We start from the raw sequence: 18,691 nt of genomic DNA on the forward strand, positions 1-18,691 counted from the left end.
ACAACCCTAAACTAACACCCTCCCCGGATTGCTAATAATCAAATGTAAACAATCAAATGCAGATACTTTTTCTTATGCCTTCTGATCTCTCTCGCTCTCTCTCTCTCTCTCTCTACACTACCGTTCAAAAGTTTGGGTTGACCCAAACAATTTTGTGGAATAGCCTTCATTTCTAAGAACAAGAATAGACTGTCGAGTTTCAGATGAAAGTTCTCTTTTTCTGGCCATTTTGAGCGTTTAATTGACCCCACAAATGTGATGCTCCAGAAACTCAATCTGCTCAAAGGAAGGTCAGTTTTGTAGCTTCTGTAACGAGCTAAACTGTATTCAGATGTGTGAACATGATTGCACAAGGGTTTTCTAATCATCAATTAGCCTTCTGAGCCAGAGAGCAAACACATTGCACCATTAAAACACTGGAGTGATAGTTGCTGGAAATGGGCCTCTATACACCTATGTAGATATTGCACCAAAAACCAGACATTTGCAGATAGAATAGTCATTTACCACATTAGCAATGTATAGAGTGTATTTCTTTAAAGTTAAGACTAGTTTAAAGTTATCTTCATTGAAAAATAAGGACATTTCAATGTGACCCCAAACTTTTGAACGGTAGTGTATGTCCACTACTTGCTGTCCATATCCTACCCAACCCCCCTCCACACCCCTGATTGTAAATAATGTAAATAATTCAATGTGATTATCTTGTGTGATGACTGTATTATGATGATAGTATATATCTGATAGTATATATCTGTATCATGAATCAATTTAAGTGGACCCCGAATTAAACAAGTTGAAAAACTTATTCGGGTGTTACCATTTAGTGGTCAATTGTACGGAATATGTACTTCACTGTGCAACCTACTAATAGATGTCTCAATCAATCAATCAAAGCTGTCATTGATGTTAAAGGGGGGCAATACACAGTATTAACAACTGGGGTATGTAAACTTTTGATCAGGGTCATTTGGGTACTTTCTTTTGTCATTTTGATTTAAAAAGAGTAAACACAGTTGTTTGCCAAACCATTAAGCATGAGTGGAAGAAATGTTTTTATGTTATCATTCATATTCTCTGAAGAATGGCCAATAAATCATCCATTCTCCCAGGGTATGTCAACTTATGAGCACAACTGTATATCCATTTCACTTTGTCTTTACCCTGTAAGTCTAACTATTCCCTAAAAAAGTTTTTACATTTTTAAATATCTGAAACAGAAGAATTGGATTTACTTTGTCTTTTGTGGGTGGGGGGGAAAAATGCTTCAGTTTTCATTTGATTCAGATTGAACAGACCCTTTGGATGTTTTGTGCATTGATGGTTCACATTTGAAAAAAAATGACGGCCAAAAAAAAAAAAGTGGTTTAGCGGTTTTATTTTCACACGTCATGTCACAGCACATTCGTTCAATCATACGTCACAGTTTTTAAGGTGACTGGTTTGGTTCGTAAAAAGAAAATCTACAATGCGAAACGTGGCGTGGTGTAAGCAAACATGTTCACACAGTAAATCATAGTATTATTAGGTTTTATTAAGAAGAGGGACAGTGAGTCTCTGTAAACCTTCTTTCAGCAATACGACACACACACACACACACACGCGCACACACACACGCACACGATCCCTTTAGGGTGGTTCCCTTGAGACGAGTGAGACCACGGTCCGGGCAGCATAGGGGTGAGGTGAGAGGTGCTGAGAGCGAGCTGGTTGCTGCAGACAAGCTTCCTATAGGTCATCTTCCAGAGTGACCCTCCTTCTTTTTGTTTAGTTTTTTTTCTGAGTGTGTGCATGACTTGCACTGACCGTTGGTCCCTCCATCGGACCTGCAGCTATTGTCCAAAGAAAGAGTCCTTCCTAAGTCTAGGTTGCAATTTTAGTCCTGGCTCCTCCCCTTCATTCCTTTGGCCACTTGAGTGGTGTTGGAGGTTAAAGACAGTGAAAGTCTTCCCCCTGGTCCTTCTAGAGCGTTCCATCCATCCTTCCTTCCTTCCTTCGCCCTCTTCTTGCGTTGGAGATCCTACACAGTGTTGCGCGGCGTGCCGTTGAGCGCCACTGCCTTGTTGCATGGCGAGCCCAGGGGCTGCGTCCCGACCGGGCGCTGCGTGGAAACGCCCACCTCAAATACTTCGTGGATGGCCTTCCGGAAACAGTGGAAGTTGTAATCTATCAAGCCTGACGGAGCAGAGGGAAACTGGTGACAAGCTGCACATTTGTGGCTATAAAAGCCCTGATTTGGCTGTTTGGCTGTTACCAGACCTTCTGGCATGTGCCATACATTTATCAGGGTCTCTGCAGGTTTCAACAAGTCAAATGTAATACTTTTTTAAGACCATCTTGAAAATAATTTAAAGGCCTACTGAAATTATTTTTTTTTATTTAAACGGGAATAGCAGATCCATTCTATGTGTCATACTTGATCATTTCGCGATATTGCCATATTTTTGCTGAAAGGATTTAGTAGAGAAAATCGACGATAAAGTTCGCAACTTTTGCTCGCTGATAAAAAAAAAGCCTTGCCTGTACCGGAAGTAGCGTGACGTCACAGGAGCTAGTATTCCTCACAATTCCCCGTTGTTTACAATGGAGCGAGAGATATTCGGACCGAGAAAGTGACGATTACCCCATTAATTTGAGCGAGGATGAAAGATTCGTAGATGAGGAACGTTACAGTGAAGGACTTGAGAGGCAGTGATGGACGTATCTTTTTTCGCTCTGACCGTAACTTAGGTACAAGCTGGCTCATTGGATTCCACACTCTCCTTTTTCTATTGTGGATCACGGATTTGTATTTTAAACCACCTCGGATACTACATCCTCTTGAAAATGAGAGTCGAGAACGCGAAATGGACATTCAGTGCCTTTTATCTCTACGACAATACATCGGCGAAATGCTTTAGCTACGAGCTAACGTGATAGCATCGTGCTTTAACTGCATATAGAAACAAAAAAAATAAACCCCTGACTGGAAGGATAGATAGAAAATCAACAATACTATTAAACCGTGGACATGTAAATACACGGTTAATGCTTTCCAGGCTGGCGAAGGTTAACAATGCTGTGCTAACGACGCCATTGAAGCTAACTTAGCAACTTAGCAACCGGACCGCACAGAGCTATGCTAAAAACATTAGCTCTCCACCTACGCCAGCCAGCCCTCATCTGCTCATCAACACCCGTGCTCACCTGCGTTGCAGCGATCGGCAGAAGGACGAAGGACTTCACCCGATGCGTTTGGCGCCCGGAGACGTAGGAAGTCAAGGTGCTCTCCAACAAAGTCCTCCTGGTTGTGTTGCTGTAGTCCGCTGCTAATACACCGATCCCACCTACAACTGTCTTCTTTGCAGCCTTCATTGTTCATTAAACAAATTGCAAAAGATGTCCAGAATACTGTGGAATTATGAAATGAAAATAGAGCTTTTTGTATAGGATTCTACGGGGTACCATAACTTCCGTTACTCTGACTTGGTCACGCGCATACGTCATCATACATAGACGTTTCAGCCGGATATTTCCCGGGAAATTTTAAATGTCACTTTATAAGTTAACCCGGCCATATTGGCATGTGTTGCAATGTTAAGATTTCATCATTGATATATAAACTATCAGACTGCGTGGTCGGTAGTAGTGGCTTTCAGTAGGCCTTTAAGACCATTTCACATCCGTACGAACAAAAACTACAAGGACAAAGTAAAATCTGAGGTCCAGAATTATTTTTAACTACATGAATTCATTCACTGCTCTTTCATATTGGAAAGCTAAATGGTTAAAGCAGTGTTTTTCAACCTTTTTTTTAAACCGAGGCACATATTTTGCGTTGAAAAAAGTCCTGGGGCACACCACCAGCAGAAATCATTCAAAAACTAAACTCAGTTGACAGTAAAAAGTCGTTGTCGCAATTGCTGGATATGACTTTAAAGCATAACCAAGCATGCATCACTATAGCTCTTGTCTCAAAGTAGGTGTACTGTCACCACCTGTCACATCACACCCTGACTTATTTGGAGTTTTTTGCGGTTTTCCTGTGTGTAGTGTTTTAGTTCTTGTCTTGCGCTCCTATTTTGGTGGCTTTTTCTCTTTTTTTGGTATTTTCCTGTAGCAGTTTCATGTCTTCCTTTGAGCGATATTTCCCGCATCTACTTTGTTTTAGCAAACAAGAATATTTCAGTTGTTTTTATCCTTCTTTGTGGGGACATTGTTGATTGTCATGTCATGTTTGGATGTACATTGTGGGCGCCGTCTTTGCTCCACAGTAAGTCTTTGCTGTCGTCCAGCATTCTGTTTTTGTTTACCGTACTTAGTAGCCAGTTCAGTTTTAGTTTCGTTCTGCATAGCCTTCCCTAAACTTCAATGCCTTTTCTTAGGCCCGACATCTACAAAGCAATTAGCTACCTGCTGCCACCTACTGATATGGAAGAGTATTACACGGTTACTCTGCCGAGCTCTAGACAGCACTGACACTCAACAACAACACATCATTTGCAAACTATAATTACTGGTTTGCAAATAAAAATTTTAACCCAAATAGGGGAAATTAGATCATCTCCCAGGGCACACCAGACTGTATCTCACGGCACACTAGTGTGCCGCGGCACAGTGGTTGAAAAACCCTGGGTTAAAACCTCTAAAGGCTTAGTGGCCACATGCGTGGACAGCACCTTTTAGCTCTTATTTCCAAAATTGTGTACACTACTGAATTGGGGTCTTATGGCCCCTTATGTGGACACTTATACTGCCATCTGGTGGTGTCAGAAGAGAATAACATACAATGGAATTTGGAAAAAAATAGTGTAAAAATAAGAATTAGCATGTCACTAAACATTTGTGTACTTATGGACTAAGTACATCATATCAAAAGATGATTCTTAGTTTTTATTCTAATTAGGGTCCAATAAACCCAAATAGCAAAGAGAAATAAAAAAAGCACGTAAACAAACAGCTTGGGCCTTAAGAGGTTTTAAACTAACTACATACACTAGGAGCTTCTCTAGTGTAAACTAATTTAAAAACATATTTGCAAACATCGTAACAGCCAATTTTCAGATTTGCCATAGAAGTGTTTTCTTGCAAAAAGGTGCAGTGTGCTTCATATCAGGTGTTGTCATGTAACATCCACATCAGCAATGGTAGAGGAAAGCCCGACAGTATGTGAAGGGGAAAGTTAGCATCTCTGCTAAGGTAAATGGTTAACTTTGGTATTGTTTTTTTTGGCTGTCAGAATTGAGCAAAGCAATAAAAACATCTACAGTTCTGCCGTTTCTGCACAAAGTTGTGAAAAACAGTGTGTGCAGACAGAGTCATTGTCCAAAAAGAAATAAGCTCATTATGGCTTGCAAGCCTCGAACAGAATTTGGATGTAAATAATGTGGATAACATTCAAATGTGCTCAGCTCATTTTGTATCTGGTGTGTATGGATACATTTTTACCTGTTTTTGTGTGACTTTCTTGAAAACGTATTGCTAATACACAAGGATTAGTTTTTATTTCGGCATGACAAGATGACATTGGCAATAAGATGAATGTGAACACTTTTAATGTCAGTTGTTGTATAAACTTGGAGAAAAGATTAGGCATGAGAAGCTGACCTGAAATTATTGGAACAAATAATAGAAATTATATAAGAGAATAATGTTTTTTTTAATATAGTTTTATTGCTGAGTACACTACTAGCACAGAGAAATGTGCTTACTGTATGTGATAATATGATTTCACTAGTAAACATCTCATATTAATCTCCTTCAGCAATTGGCGCCACTTTACCCACAATGCACTCCTTTGGGGGTTTAAGTTGATTCTTTTATAGTTGTGCAAGTGTTTCAGCAGCTTTTGACACAGACTTATCACTGACTTTTACAGTATCATTCCATTGACTTTCACCACCATGTTTACAAACGCTTCCCTCCTCGATGGCTGCACATCTGGGTACTAAACACTTAATACCTTTCCATTCACCAGCGTCAACCATGCATTCAATTGATCGTTCTGGAGACACAAATCTTTGAACTTTTACTTACCCAGCTTATGCAAGTAATTTGGCTTTGCAGTGGGCTTTCGTTAAGTTTTCTCCGCTGCTATGCTAACTCATCTGTCAACACGCAGCTGTGCGCGCACAGCAATAGTTGGTGGTGTTCCAAATGAGCGGTACAAAATTTGTGTTAAAAATATTGTCCTCCACTGATCATTTATTAGTAAATGTAAAAAATAAAAAATAAATTGTATATTTACAAGTGCATTTTTTATTTATTATTAATTATTTAATATTATTTTACTACAGTACTTTTTTTCCTCAATACAGAAAATTAATTTTATTTAAATATACTAACTTACTAACTAGATAATTTCAAATAAATTAAACTTACATTAAATTACAATTATTTCAGTAGATACTGAAATCATATAATATTCCAATATATTTACATAGCTCATTTATTAGTCCAAGTACAAGAGCATTTTTAATATACATTTGACTAAATTGCATATTTTTTTAATGATTTATTTTCAAATAAATATATATTCAACATTAAATTATATTTTAATTCAATTATAACATGAAAATAAATTATACTTGCGTTTTTTTAATCAATTTTTCCACTAAATACTAAAAATAAACATGTTTTTATATGTGTATATGGTGGTGGTGGTTTATGTTTTTTTCTTAAACATGTATAGTTACAATATGATACATATTTCCAGTTTTCAGTACATGTCTGAAAACGAGTTGAACGAAGCAGAGTTTATTTAATGTATTATTCGCTGTTAATAATTCATTAGACCAATTAATCAAATTGTTAAAGGTATTTTGATTGAGAACTATTAAAATTGGTTCCATATTTGAAAAGATGCTTCTGGCAATTAGAAGCTGCGTCTATTAGTGGAGAAACCACCCTTTGAGGAAATACCGTAACAAATATGGTGTTTCATAATATACTACCATGAAAATAGACATGGCATTTTATGCAAACTTCAATTGTAGGGACTTACCTTTGCGCTCAAAGCTTTCCTCTCTCAGTATGCAGACGAGCGCCAGGAACTTGGTGACCTCCTTCAGGTAGAGCACGGTGGTGTTGTTGAGCTTGATGATGGCCATGGACTCCTTGTCGTAAGCGCTGCCGCTGCCGTCCTCCCTCAGGCTAGAACCGCAATCGTGTGATTAATTCAACCCGGGGGGGATCTTTCTATTGTCGCCACACGCTCCGTTAGCACGCCGGGCACTGACCCGTAGATGCAGGAGACGTCGATAACCACGTCGATCATGTCGCAGCACAGCTCGTAGGACTGCATGTCCACGGGGGAGCTGTCTGTGGCGATGTAGATCTTACTCACCACGTCGAACAGGAAGGCCTTCTCGATTCCTGAATTCTGGACGGGGAAAAAGGAGCGGCGTGAGCGACCAAGGGAGCGACGGCGGCGGCGCTTTTTCACTCACGGAAATGAAGATGTTCAGCAGGTTCTCCAGCGTGGGCAGCTGGGGGATGAGCTTCTGCACCACCTTGCTGAAGGCCTCGAAAATGGAGTGGTCGTAAATGCTCGTCAAGTAAAAACTGAGCCGGGCGCGGAAAAGAAGGACAGGAAGAAAGAAGTAAGGAAGCAGATCACACCTCTCACTTCCTGAAAAGCTTCATTAGACAAGCGGACGGTCACGACATCATGTGAGGAACTGACGCTGAAATATTACAGTATACATAATATGTGAGGAATGTAACAACCAATGGCTAACATAACAGTGTTCATCTTCATTACAAGCTACAAGAGGAATCTTGCAGTGACACTTCAAGTATTGCACTCATTCATTTAAGGCAAAAGAACCAACAACAACTTAAATAGGGATGCAACGGTTGCACATTTTAACTGTACAATTATAGTCGGAGTAGGGTCGTACAGTAACGGATTAGATTTTATATCGCGCTTTTCTATTATTAAATACTCAAAGCGCTCACAGAGAAGTGGGAACCCATCATTCATTCACACCTAGTGGTGGTAAACTACTTTCATAGCCACAGCTGCCCTGGGGTAGACTGACGGAAGCGAGGCTGCCAGTTTGCGCCTACGGCCCCTCCGACCACCACCTATCATTCATTCATCATTCATTCACCGGTGTGAGCGGCACCGGGGGCAAGGGTGAAGTGTCCTGCCCAAGGACACAACGGCAGCGATTTGGATGTCAAGAGGTGGGGAGCGAACCTGCAACCCTCAGGTTTCTGGCACGGCCGCTCTACCCACTATGCCATACCGCCCCTATTCCGGTACTAGTCAATCAATCAATCAATGTTTATTTATATAGCCCTAAATCACATATTTATATTAGAAACACAACATGTGTATATAACAAAGGGTGCAAAGTCTGCAGGCAGTAGGAAACACATGGTTAAGTGTAGGGAGTAAAACTGATGGCAGTCTAAAGTTCAAGATTTTTGGAGCTCTTTGTTCAGTGGATCAGATGTTTGATGAAGCTCTGTGTCTATCTACCACCACTACTGTTTATTTGTTACTGACTGTGGCAGGACACCTCTGCCTCTGTTTCACTTTATGTTGCTGGTAAATAATATGGTTGTAGTAGTAGGCTAAAGTTAAATTATTTAGTATGCACTAATTAAAGGGGCAGAGCTTTGAGACATTTTAGCTTTTATATTTTATAAGATATATTTTTTGTAAGAACCACATTTAATAAATATATTTCAGTGAATAACTTATTGTTCAAATCTGTATATAAATATGTACAGAGGACAAATTTCACCACATCTAGTGTGTGTGTGACAATCATTGGTACTTTAATCTTTAATAAAGTGTTGTAATTATATTGTAAAATGGATGGATGGATGGATGGATGGATGGACGTTTAAAACAAAACTGTTATTATTAATTAGTAAGTATACATTTTTTTAGCCTTTTTAGAGAAAATCAAATCATTGTAGTAAATTATGCAAATTATTTGATGATGTCATGGTGACCACGCCCATACCCACGCCCATAGCCACGCCCCCACCGCCACAGGTATCTTGGCAGTTTATGGGAAACACTGGAATGACTATGAGAAACCTTGGGGAGGATCGCATATGTGGGTAACGCCCCCTCTAAGTACAGTCCCTAGTGGATCCAACATAACAGTGAGAGTCCAGTCCATAGTGGGGCCAGCAGAAGACCATCCCGAGCGGAGACAGGTCAGTAGCGCAGAGACGTCCCCAACCGATGCACAGGCGAGCGGTCCACCCCGGGTCCCAACTCTGGACAGCCAGCACCTCATCCATGGTCACCAGAACCGGAATAACCCGGCGAGGGGGCAAAGGAGAAAAGAAAACGGCAGATCAACTGGTCTAAAATCTTTTTAAAGGCTAGAGTATACAAATGAGTTTTAAGATGGGACTTAAATGCTTCTACTAGTATAGTCCTGGGCATGACGTTAAAGTGCATCCGGCAGTGGAGGCTCCTCTATGGGGTCTTGGGGCACTAGGAGGTTAACCCCTTTTCTACTGTTACCCCAGGTGGCCCTTGGCAAAGGCCTAGTACCTGACTGCCCCCTAGCCAGGGATACGGTGAAGACCTCAATGGCGTAGTAGGCGGAAGACGGTAGATGTAAGAACTACCACAACGGCTGTGATGGCGGAAGAAGGCACCCCCACAACCATGTGCGCCCAGTTCCGGGGAAATAACCCAAGACCTCAACGGTGGAACAGGCGGAGGATGATTGCTAACCCTATTAGCGTCACAACGGCTGGGATGGCGGATGAAGGCTGCAGCAGAAAAGGGTCCCCAGTCGTCTTGGACTCCATGCCACTGGACCCTGACCCGGACCTGTCAAGGATTGTGTGGTGACTGTCTGTGCACCAGTCTCCCCACGTTAAAGTCACACACAGGCATCCTCCATAAAGGGATACCCCCCTACCAAGAGGACGTCATACTCCCTTCGAATGACCGCCGATGATGATGACTAGTATAGTATCGTGGTACTACCTTTTTACCTGTTATTGACTATGGAGATGTGTTGTACATCATCAATCAATCAATAAATGTTTATTTATATAGCCCTAAATCACAAGTGTCTCAAAGGGCTGCACAAGCAGAATGCTACTGCTGGTTGTCTCCACAAGCTGTATAGTGTGTACCACGGGGCACTGCCACATCAATATGGAATGCACTCCCAACAGGTGTAAAAGAAAGTGCATCTCTATCCTCCTGCAAAACCACACTAAAAGAACACCTCCAGACAACTACAACCCTAGACTAACACCCTCCCCCCACCACATCCCACCTCCCCAGATTGTAATTAATCAAATGTAAATAATCAAATGTATATACTTGTTCATATGCTTTCTGAACTCACTATTTTCACTGCTCGCTGTACATATCCTACCAAGTCAGACCTACACTGTTACACTGTCCATTTCTCAGATTATATTATTGTTGATGACTGAAGTGCTGATATCAACCAAACCTAACCCCCCCGCCCCAACCTCCTCCACATACCACCCCCCGGATTGTAAATAATGTAAATAATTCAATGTATATACGCTGATGATTAACTTATGTGATGACTGTATTATGCTGATAGTATATATTCATACCATGAATTGATTAACGTGGATCCGACTTAAACAAGTTGAAAAACTTATTCGGGTGTTACCATTTAGTGGTCAATTGTACGGAATACGTACTGTACTGTGCAATCTACTAATAAAAGTCTCAATCAATCAAACTAACTGAGGGACTTTTAAGAAGAAAACATTGTTGTTACAAACTTTTGTGTGGTGTTGCTTCCTTATTTGTAATTATTCCAGACTAATTAACAGATCCTCACAGTGTGTTTTGTCATTCGTAGCGGCGGCAGCTAAAGCTTAACGGTTCTACTGCACTGATACAATCAGGAACCCATACCAAAAAATACAGGTACTCGGTGTACGTCCCTATTGATTATCAATTTAAACCGAGGTACAACTGTGATATAAGTCTGAATAACACCAGTGTTAGACTGCACCTGAGATGAAGCTTTTCCAAACTCGCGTCCGCCAGGTCGTCGTTGGCTCTCTGATGGATGTCCCGCTGGGTCTCGATCTTGTGGTCGTCCGAGAGGCCGTCCACTTTGTGGATGAACACCTCGAAGTTGATCTCCGGGTTGACCCGGTAAGCCCGCGACACCGTGAGGTGAAGCCGCCCCAGGGCCTCCACGTAGTCATCCTGAAAGTGAAGACATGCCAGTCGTACACATGAACGGTACTCAATATGTGGTGGCCCACTAGGGGGCAGTAATGCACTTTAAAAGACAAATACACAGCACGACTTGTTGGCAGCGTTATAGTAAGAGCTCCAATAAAGTGTTAAAACAAGACTCCAGAAAAAAGCCATTCAAAATGCCAAAGCAGTAATGGTCTTTTGCAGGAAGTAAAATGAGGAAACAACCAACATCCTCAGTGAGCGTCATGTCCCTGCGTGAATTACCTGAGCGTCGATGACAAATATCAAGGCTCCAGTTCCTCTGAAGATCATCTCGTAGTCGAAGGTTGGGTCGAAAAAGTCCACCTGACCGGGGAAGTCCCAGATCTGAAAGTTGACAAAGGAGCTGCTAGAGATGTCGTCCTTGTAGATCTTGTTGGTGCTCTCCAGGAACAAGGTCTCGTTGGGGGACATTTTGTGGAAAACCACCTGCAATAAGTAAATGCTCTCATTAGGGCTGCATGATTGTGGCTCACAAAATAATCAGGATTATTAATTATGTCAGGTAAAACTAAATGTTGGGAGATGCGTAAAACATGACATTGTCATGTATTTTGTATTGAAATAGTCCAATAGGCTCAACGTTTTCCATATATTTAAAAGACAAATATTTAGTTTTTTGTTTATCATTAGTAATAAGATTTCAGCTTTTTCTCATTACACAATTCCTTCAGCTGTATTGGACGCCCTCGCTTGACCTTATTATACATTTGATTGTTTGTAGTGCAAAACAGGATTATTGAATGACAACACAAAGCGATATTTAGATTGTACTCACGTGAAAGAATCCTTCTATTGTCAATTACATTTCCCCATTCCCTGGATTCAAACATCATTAGCTCGAATGCAGCCTTGCTCTGACAAACGCCAGGCCCAAATCAAAAGTGTCGTCCAGCCGAATAAGTTAACGCCACACCTCCAAAATGTGGCTGAAGTGACTTAATTTCCTCATATTGGGAGCTCGCTTGAATAGACGTCTATCAAACACATTTTTTATTGATATCGATCTGGGTCAAAAGTATACATACAGCAATGTTGATATTTGCTTACATGTCCCTTGGCAAGTTTACCTGCAATAAGGCGCTTTCGGTAGCCATCCACAAGTTCTGCTTGAATTTTTGACCACTCCTCTTGACAAAATTGGTGCAGTTCAGCTAAATGTGTTGGTTTTCTGACATGGACTTGTTTCTTCAGCATTGTCCACACGTCCACACTGTCAGGACTTGGGGAAGGCCATTCTAAAAACTTCATTCTAGCCATTATTTTACCACTTTTGACGTGTGTTTGGGGTCATTGTCCTGTTGGAACACCCAACTGCGCCCAAGACCCAACCTCCGGGCTGATGATTTTAGCTTGTCCTGAAGAATTTGGAGGTAATCCTCCTTTTTCATTGTCCCATTTACTCTCTGTAAAGCATCAGTTCCATTGGCAGCAAAATAGGCCCAGAGCATAATACTACCATCACCATGCTTGACGGTAGGAATGGTGTTCCTGGGATTAAAGGCTTCCAAACATATTGCTGGGTATTGTGGCCAAACAGCTCAATTTTTGTTTCATTTGACCACGGAACTTTTCCCCAGAAGGCCTTACCGTATTTTTCGGACTATAAGTCGGGGTGCGACTTATACTCAGGAGCGACTTGAGTTTGAGTTTATTTCGAACATGCAAGCATACAACATGATACATCACAATTTCCAGTTTCTCTTTTCAACATGTTCGAAAAGGAGTAGGAAGAAGCAGAGCTTATTTAATCCTACCCCTTTTCTTTTACATAACAGTTGCTAAACTTTTTTGTTCACTTCCTGTTCTCAATTTATTCACAATGTACTCCATAAGTAATCACAATAAAAATAAATAGATAAATAATAATTGGTGAAGTAAGTTACATTTCATATGATGAAATAAGTAAGATTATTTTGAGAGTGAAAGAATGGATTAATTGAATAAATTCAGAATGTTTATCATGGTTCTTCTTCTTTGTACTTTGTAAACACTTTAAGTTTGAAGAGTTTCTTGAAGTGGATCATATTAGTACATTGTTTGATTGCTTTGCTTAATCCATTCCATAATTGAATTCCACATACTGATATACTGAAGGTCTTAAGTGTTGTACGTGCGTACAAATGTTTTAAATTACATGTTTCTCTAAGATTATATTCCTCCTCTTTTTTTGAGAAGAATTGTTGTATATTCTTGGGTAGCAGGTTATAGTTTGCTTTGTGTATAATTTTAGCTGTTTGCAAATTTACTATGTCGTGGAATTTCAGTATCTTTGATTCAATAAATAAAGGATTTGTATGTTCTCTATATCCAACATTATGTATTATTCTAACTGATCTTTTTTGTAACACCGTTAATGAATGAAGTGTACTTTTGTAATTATTTCCCCATATTTCTACACAGTAACTCAGATATGGTAACACTAGCGAGCAGTAGAGAATATGAAGTGATTTTTTGTCTAAAACATGTTTTGCTTTATTCATTATTGACGTGTTTCTTGCTACTTTATGTTATATATTTTTTTACGTGAGATTTCCAGTTCAATTTATCATCAATCATTATACCTAGAAATTTGGTTTCATTTACTCTTTCAATTTATTTTCTGTCTATTTGTATTTGTGTTTGACTTTCTCTTCTACTGTTACCAAATAGCATTATTTTAGTTTTACAGAGATTCAACGATAGTCTGTTTTTGTCAAACCGTCTTTTTAATTTGTTAATTTCTTCTGTTATTATTTGTATTATCTTCTGTGTGTTCTCTCCTGAACAAAACGCTGTTGTATCATCCGCAAATAGTACTAACTTTAAATCTTTTGTAACTTTACAAATGTCATTTATATAGAGATTGAATAATTTAGGTCCTAGTATTGATCCTTGAGGTACACCACAGGATATATTTAGCGTTGTAGACGTGTGTTCGCCTAGCTTCACGTATTGTTTCCTGTTCGTTAGATAACTTCAGTGTGAAATTATTAACACATTACCGTAAAATATCAAATAATATTATTTAGCTCATTCACGTAAGAGACTAGACGTATAAGATTTCATGGGATTTAGCGATTAGGAGTGACAGATTGTTTGGTAAACGTATAGCATGTTCTATATGTTATAGTTATTTGAATGACTCTTACCATAATATGTTACGTTAACATACCAGGCACGTTCTCAGTTGGTTATTTATGCCTCATATAACGTACACTTATTCAGCCTGTTGTTCACTATTCTTTATTTATTTTAAATTGCCTTTCAAATGTCTATTCTTGGTGTTGGGTTTTATCAAATAAATTTCCCAAAAAAATGCGACTTATACTCCAGTGCGACTTACACTACCGTTCAAAAGTTTGGGGTCACATTGAAATGTCCTTATTTTTGAAGGAAAAGCACTGTACTTTTCAATGAAGATAACTTTAAACTAGTCTTAACTTTAAAGAAATACACTCTATACATTGCTAATGTGGTAAATGACTATTCTAGCTGCAAATGTCTGTTTTTTGGTGCAATATCTACCGTAATTTCCGGACTATAAGCCGCACCTGACTATAAGCCGCACCACCTAAATTTAGTTATCAAAATAACCAGCCTACCGGTATATGAAAAGTCAGTCTTTAATCATTGTGTCATCGTCTTCCTCCTGCGTACTAAAACCACCGAAATCCTCTTCGTCGGTGTCGGAGAAGAACAGGCCGTAAATAAGCCGCACCCCTGTATAAGCCGCAGGGACCAGAACGAGGGGAAAAAGTAGCGGCTTATAGTCCGTAAATTACGGTACATAGGTGTATAGAGGCCCATTTCCAGCAACTATCACTCCAGTGTTCTAATGGTACAATGTGTTTGCTCATTGGCTCAGAAGGCTAATTGATGATTAGAAAACCCTTGTGCAATCATGTTCACACATCTGAAAACAGTTTAGCTCGTTACAGAAGCTACAAAACTGACCTTCCTTTGAGCAGATTGAGTTTCTGGAGCATCACATTTGTGGGGTCAATTAAACGCTCAAAATGGCCAGAAAAAGAGAACTTTCATCTGAAACTCGACAGTCTATTCTTGTTCTTAGAAATGAAGGCTATTCCACAAAATTGTTTGGGTGACCCCGAACTTTTGAACGGTAGTGTATATATGTTTTTTCCCTTCTTTATTATGCATTTTTCGGACGGTGCGACTTATACTCCGGAGCAACTTATACTCTGAGAAATACGGTGTCTTTGTCCATGTGATGTCAGATGAAACAAAAATTGAGCTGTTTGGCCACAATGTGCTCCAGGAATTATTGGGAAACTCAAGACAGCCATGACATTATGTTCTTTACAAGTGTACGTAAACGTTTGACCACGACTCTATATCGTGATGGCGGGAGGTGTTTATATGACAGCAGCTTGATGGAAAAATAAAGAAAAACCTACTAAGGTGACCTCAGTTACATTAAGAGTCATAGGTGTCATGATTTGAAGTTGTGTTGATATTATGTCTTACAAGAGGCGGGTAGGTGTGGGCGGTTTGTTGTCATGTGACTATGTCACGTGTCTATAATCCACTTGCTTGCACTTTTCAGGGCATTGTTGACACTTTTTAACAGTAAACCATTTAAGTCACGTGACGTTAAGTCTACATGCTCGGCGAGATGCACTAAGAGGCTGTTAATCATTTATAGCCTCACTTCCGGTGCGAGATAGCCAGCTAGCCCATAAAGCTAACGCTTTTTACTGTAGTTATTAGCTCATGCTAACGATTAGCATTTGGTATTTCCGGTTACTGGTGCTATTAGGCTTGTTGTTAGCAACATGCTAACCACGTACCTTCTGTATGGATGACTTGCCACTTCTCCTGAGCCCCATGAGCAGGATTCTCGGCTTGCTGTCGGACGTCGCCGAGCTGTCCTCGATGTCGGCATCTTCCTCCTCTTCTCCATAGCCAAAGTCTTTGGGGAAGGAGTCCGCCACCCCGTAGCTGCCCGCCAGCTGCTCTACCTCGTACTGGATAGACATTGTCGCCTCCCCTCCCAACACTCCAACCTTCACTTGCACGCCCGTGTTTACAGATACACCACAACAGTTTACCCCCTAAAAAAAAAAACCAAACTAACCAGCCATTAATGCTCGCTGAGAATATGTGGCGGCTCCCACACGCTTCCTTTCACATTTCCTCTCTCCTGGGGAAAAAAAATAAATAATACCAAGCTATCACACCCTCTGCTCTGATTGGCTGACTGGGCGCTCACTCGAAATGTGATTCGCTCACACGCGTGTCACTCAAATAAGACACACCCGCTACCGGATTCGTACGTAACCGGCACAAAATCATTATTCAGCACAATCTTGTTAACTTGAAAAAACATTTTAAAAGGATCTTCAAAAACTATAAGTCATTTTGTTAAAAAAAAATATGAGTGTTGGTGAAAATAAATCCTTTAAAAAAAATGAGGCATTCAGGGTTTCACGAAAATATCAGAAATACTCAAGTTCCTTTCGACAGCAATTATTTATGTTGCATATGTGTTTTCTAGAGCAGTGTTTGTCAACCTTTTTTGAGCCAAGGCATAATTTTTGTGTTGAAAAAATCCAGAGGCACACCACCAGCAGAAATCGTAAAAAAAAATGAAGTTGACAGTAAAAAGTCGTTGTCGCAATTGTTGGATATGACTTTAAAGCATAACCAAGCATGCATCACTATAGCTCTTGTCTCAAAGTAGGTGTACTGTCACCACCTGTCACATCACGCCCTGACTTATTTTGAGTTCTTTGGTGTTTTCCTGTGTGTAGTGTTTTAGTTCTTGTCTTGCGCTCCTACTTTGGTGGCTTTTTCTCTGTTTTTGGTATTTTCCTGTAGCAGTTTCATGTCTCCCTCTGAGCAATATTTCCCGCATCTACTTTGTTTTAGCAATCAAGAATATTTCAGATGTTTTTATCCTTCTTTGAGGGGACGTTATTGATTGTCATGTCATGTTGGGATGTACTTTGTGGACGCCGTCTTTGCTCCACAGTAAGTCTTTGCTGTCGTCCAGCATTCTGTTTTTGTTTACTTTGCGGCCAGCTCAATTTTAGTTTCGTTCTGTATAGCCTTCCCTAAGCTTCAATGCCTTTTCTTAGGGGCACTCACCTTTTGTTTATTTTTGGTTTAAGCATTAGACACCTTTTTACCTGCACGCTGCCTCCTGCTGTTTTCGACATCTACAAAGCAATTAGCTACCGGCCACCTACTGATATGGAAGAGTATTACACAGTTACTCTGTCGAGCTCTAGACAGCACCGACACTCAACAACAGCACACAATTTGCAGACTATAATTACTGGTTTGCAAAAATTATATTTTTAACCCAAATAGGTGAAATTAGATAATCTCCCACGGCACACCAGACTGTATCTCGCGGCACACTGTTCTAGCACACACACACAACATAGATACTTTTTAATATTATCCGGTCATAATGCGGTATGCATTGACTTTCGCATTGAGCGTCAAGCAAAATAAGAGCAAAGCTAATATACATATTGTAACGACCTGCTGAGGTTGATGTTGTGTTCTTGAGTGAGTGATATTCAGAATTCCCATTGTTTTGAACGTAGCACGCCTTTAAGGTGATTGGCGAAGAAAGAAGATTGATTGATTGATTGATTGATTGATTGATTGATTGATTGATTGATTGATTGATTGATTGATTGATTGAAACTTGTATTAGTAGATTGCACAGTACAGTACATATTCCGTACAATTGACCACTAAATGGTAACACCCGAATAAGTTTTTCAACTTGTTTAAGTCGGGGTCCACGTTAATCAATTCATGGTAAGAAGCGTTGTTGCCGAAATGAGGAGTGAGGATGGACGTGCGTGTGGAAGGAACGAGATAAGTTGAGCTGTGTTAGTATAGGTTGGTCAATAAAAGTTTAAAAAGAGCGTCAGACATGGTGTGCACTTCTTCTGGACGCTACAATATGTATTCTCACAGAATAAAACAAATGTAATCAAATCTCCGTATTATTTTTGTTTTATTTCACTTTTATATTAACAAACATTCCTATATAAATGGACTAATAACCATAATATTAAAATAAATAATTAAAATGGCATAATCGAATAACCGGAAGTGACGCTTAAACAGGGAAAAAGGATAAGGGTAAAAGAAACCAGATTTTTGGGAGTATTAATAGATGATGAAATGAACTGGAAATCTCATATACAAAACATACAACATAAGGAGGCAAAAAACATTTCAATAATGAATAAAGCAAAATACGTCCTGGGTTGAAAATCACGTCATATTCTCTACTGCTCGCTAGTGTTACCATATCTGAGTTATTGTGTAGAAATATGGGGAAAAAACTACAAATGTGCGCTTCCAATCGCTAGCCGTTTTACAAAAAAGATCAGTTAGAATAATACATAATGTTGGATAAAGAGAACATACAAACCCTTTATTTATTGAGTCAAAAATATTAAAGTTCGGTGACTTGGTAAAATTGCAAGCAGCTAAAATGATGTACAAAACAAA

At 39.8% G+C, this 18,691-nt stretch overlaps 1 protein-coding gene across 2 annotated transcripts; it reads right to left on the bottom strand.

Annotated features, from left to right (window-relative positions):
* Positions 1-1,361: 1,361 nt before the first annotated feature.
* Positions 1,362-16,366, bottom strand: rragca (Ras-related GTP binding Ca). 2 transcript variants are annotated; one of them, XM_062062287.1, is made up of 8 exons: positions 16,000-16,366; positions 11,432-11,635; positions 10,971-11,170; positions 9,692-9,790; positions 7,428-7,542; positions 7,218-7,360; positions 6,983-7,131; positions 1,362-2,175 (listed from the first exon to the last, which is right to left on the bottom strand). In XM_062062287.1, the coding sequence occupies exons 1-8, from the start codon at positions 16,186-16,188 to the stop codon at positions 2,021-2,023; spliced, it is 1,254 nt and encodes a 417-aa protein (XP_061918271.1). In that variant the 5' UTR covers positions 16,189-16,366; the 3' UTR covers positions 1,362-2,020. The 2 variants fall into 2 exon arrangements, with proteins under 2 accessions (XP_061918271.1, XP_061918272.1); XM_062062288.1 differs by lacking the exon at positions 9,692-9,790 and having other exon boundaries at positions 16,000-16,363.
* Between the last annotated feature and the right edge of the window lie 2,325 nt (positions 16,367-18,691).

This window comes from Entelurus aequoreus, linkage group LG11, assembly GCF_033978785.1.
Source record: "Entelurus aequoreus isolate RoL-2023_Sb linkage group LG11, RoL_Eaeq_v1.1, whole genome shotgun sequence".
In the NCBI taxonomy this organism is placed as follows: Eukaryota; Metazoa; Chordata; class Actinopteri; order Syngnathiformes; family Syngnathidae; genus Entelurus; species Entelurus aequoreus.

Excerpts from the sequence above, each read along its gene's own strand:
- rragca (XM_062062287.1), bottom strand. The coding sequence starts at position 16,188 with ATGTCTATCCAGTACGAGGTAGAGCAGCTGGCGGGCAGCTACGGGGTG. Across the intron at positions 11,171-11,431 it reads TATTTGTCATCGACGCTCAG|GATGACTACGTGGAGGCCCT; the intron begins GTAATTCACGCA and ends CTTCACTTTCAG. Across the intron at positions 7,543-9,691 it reads GCCGTTGTGACGCTAATAGG|TTTTTACTTGACGAGCATTT; the intron begins GTTAGCAATCAT and ends CGCCCGGCTCAG.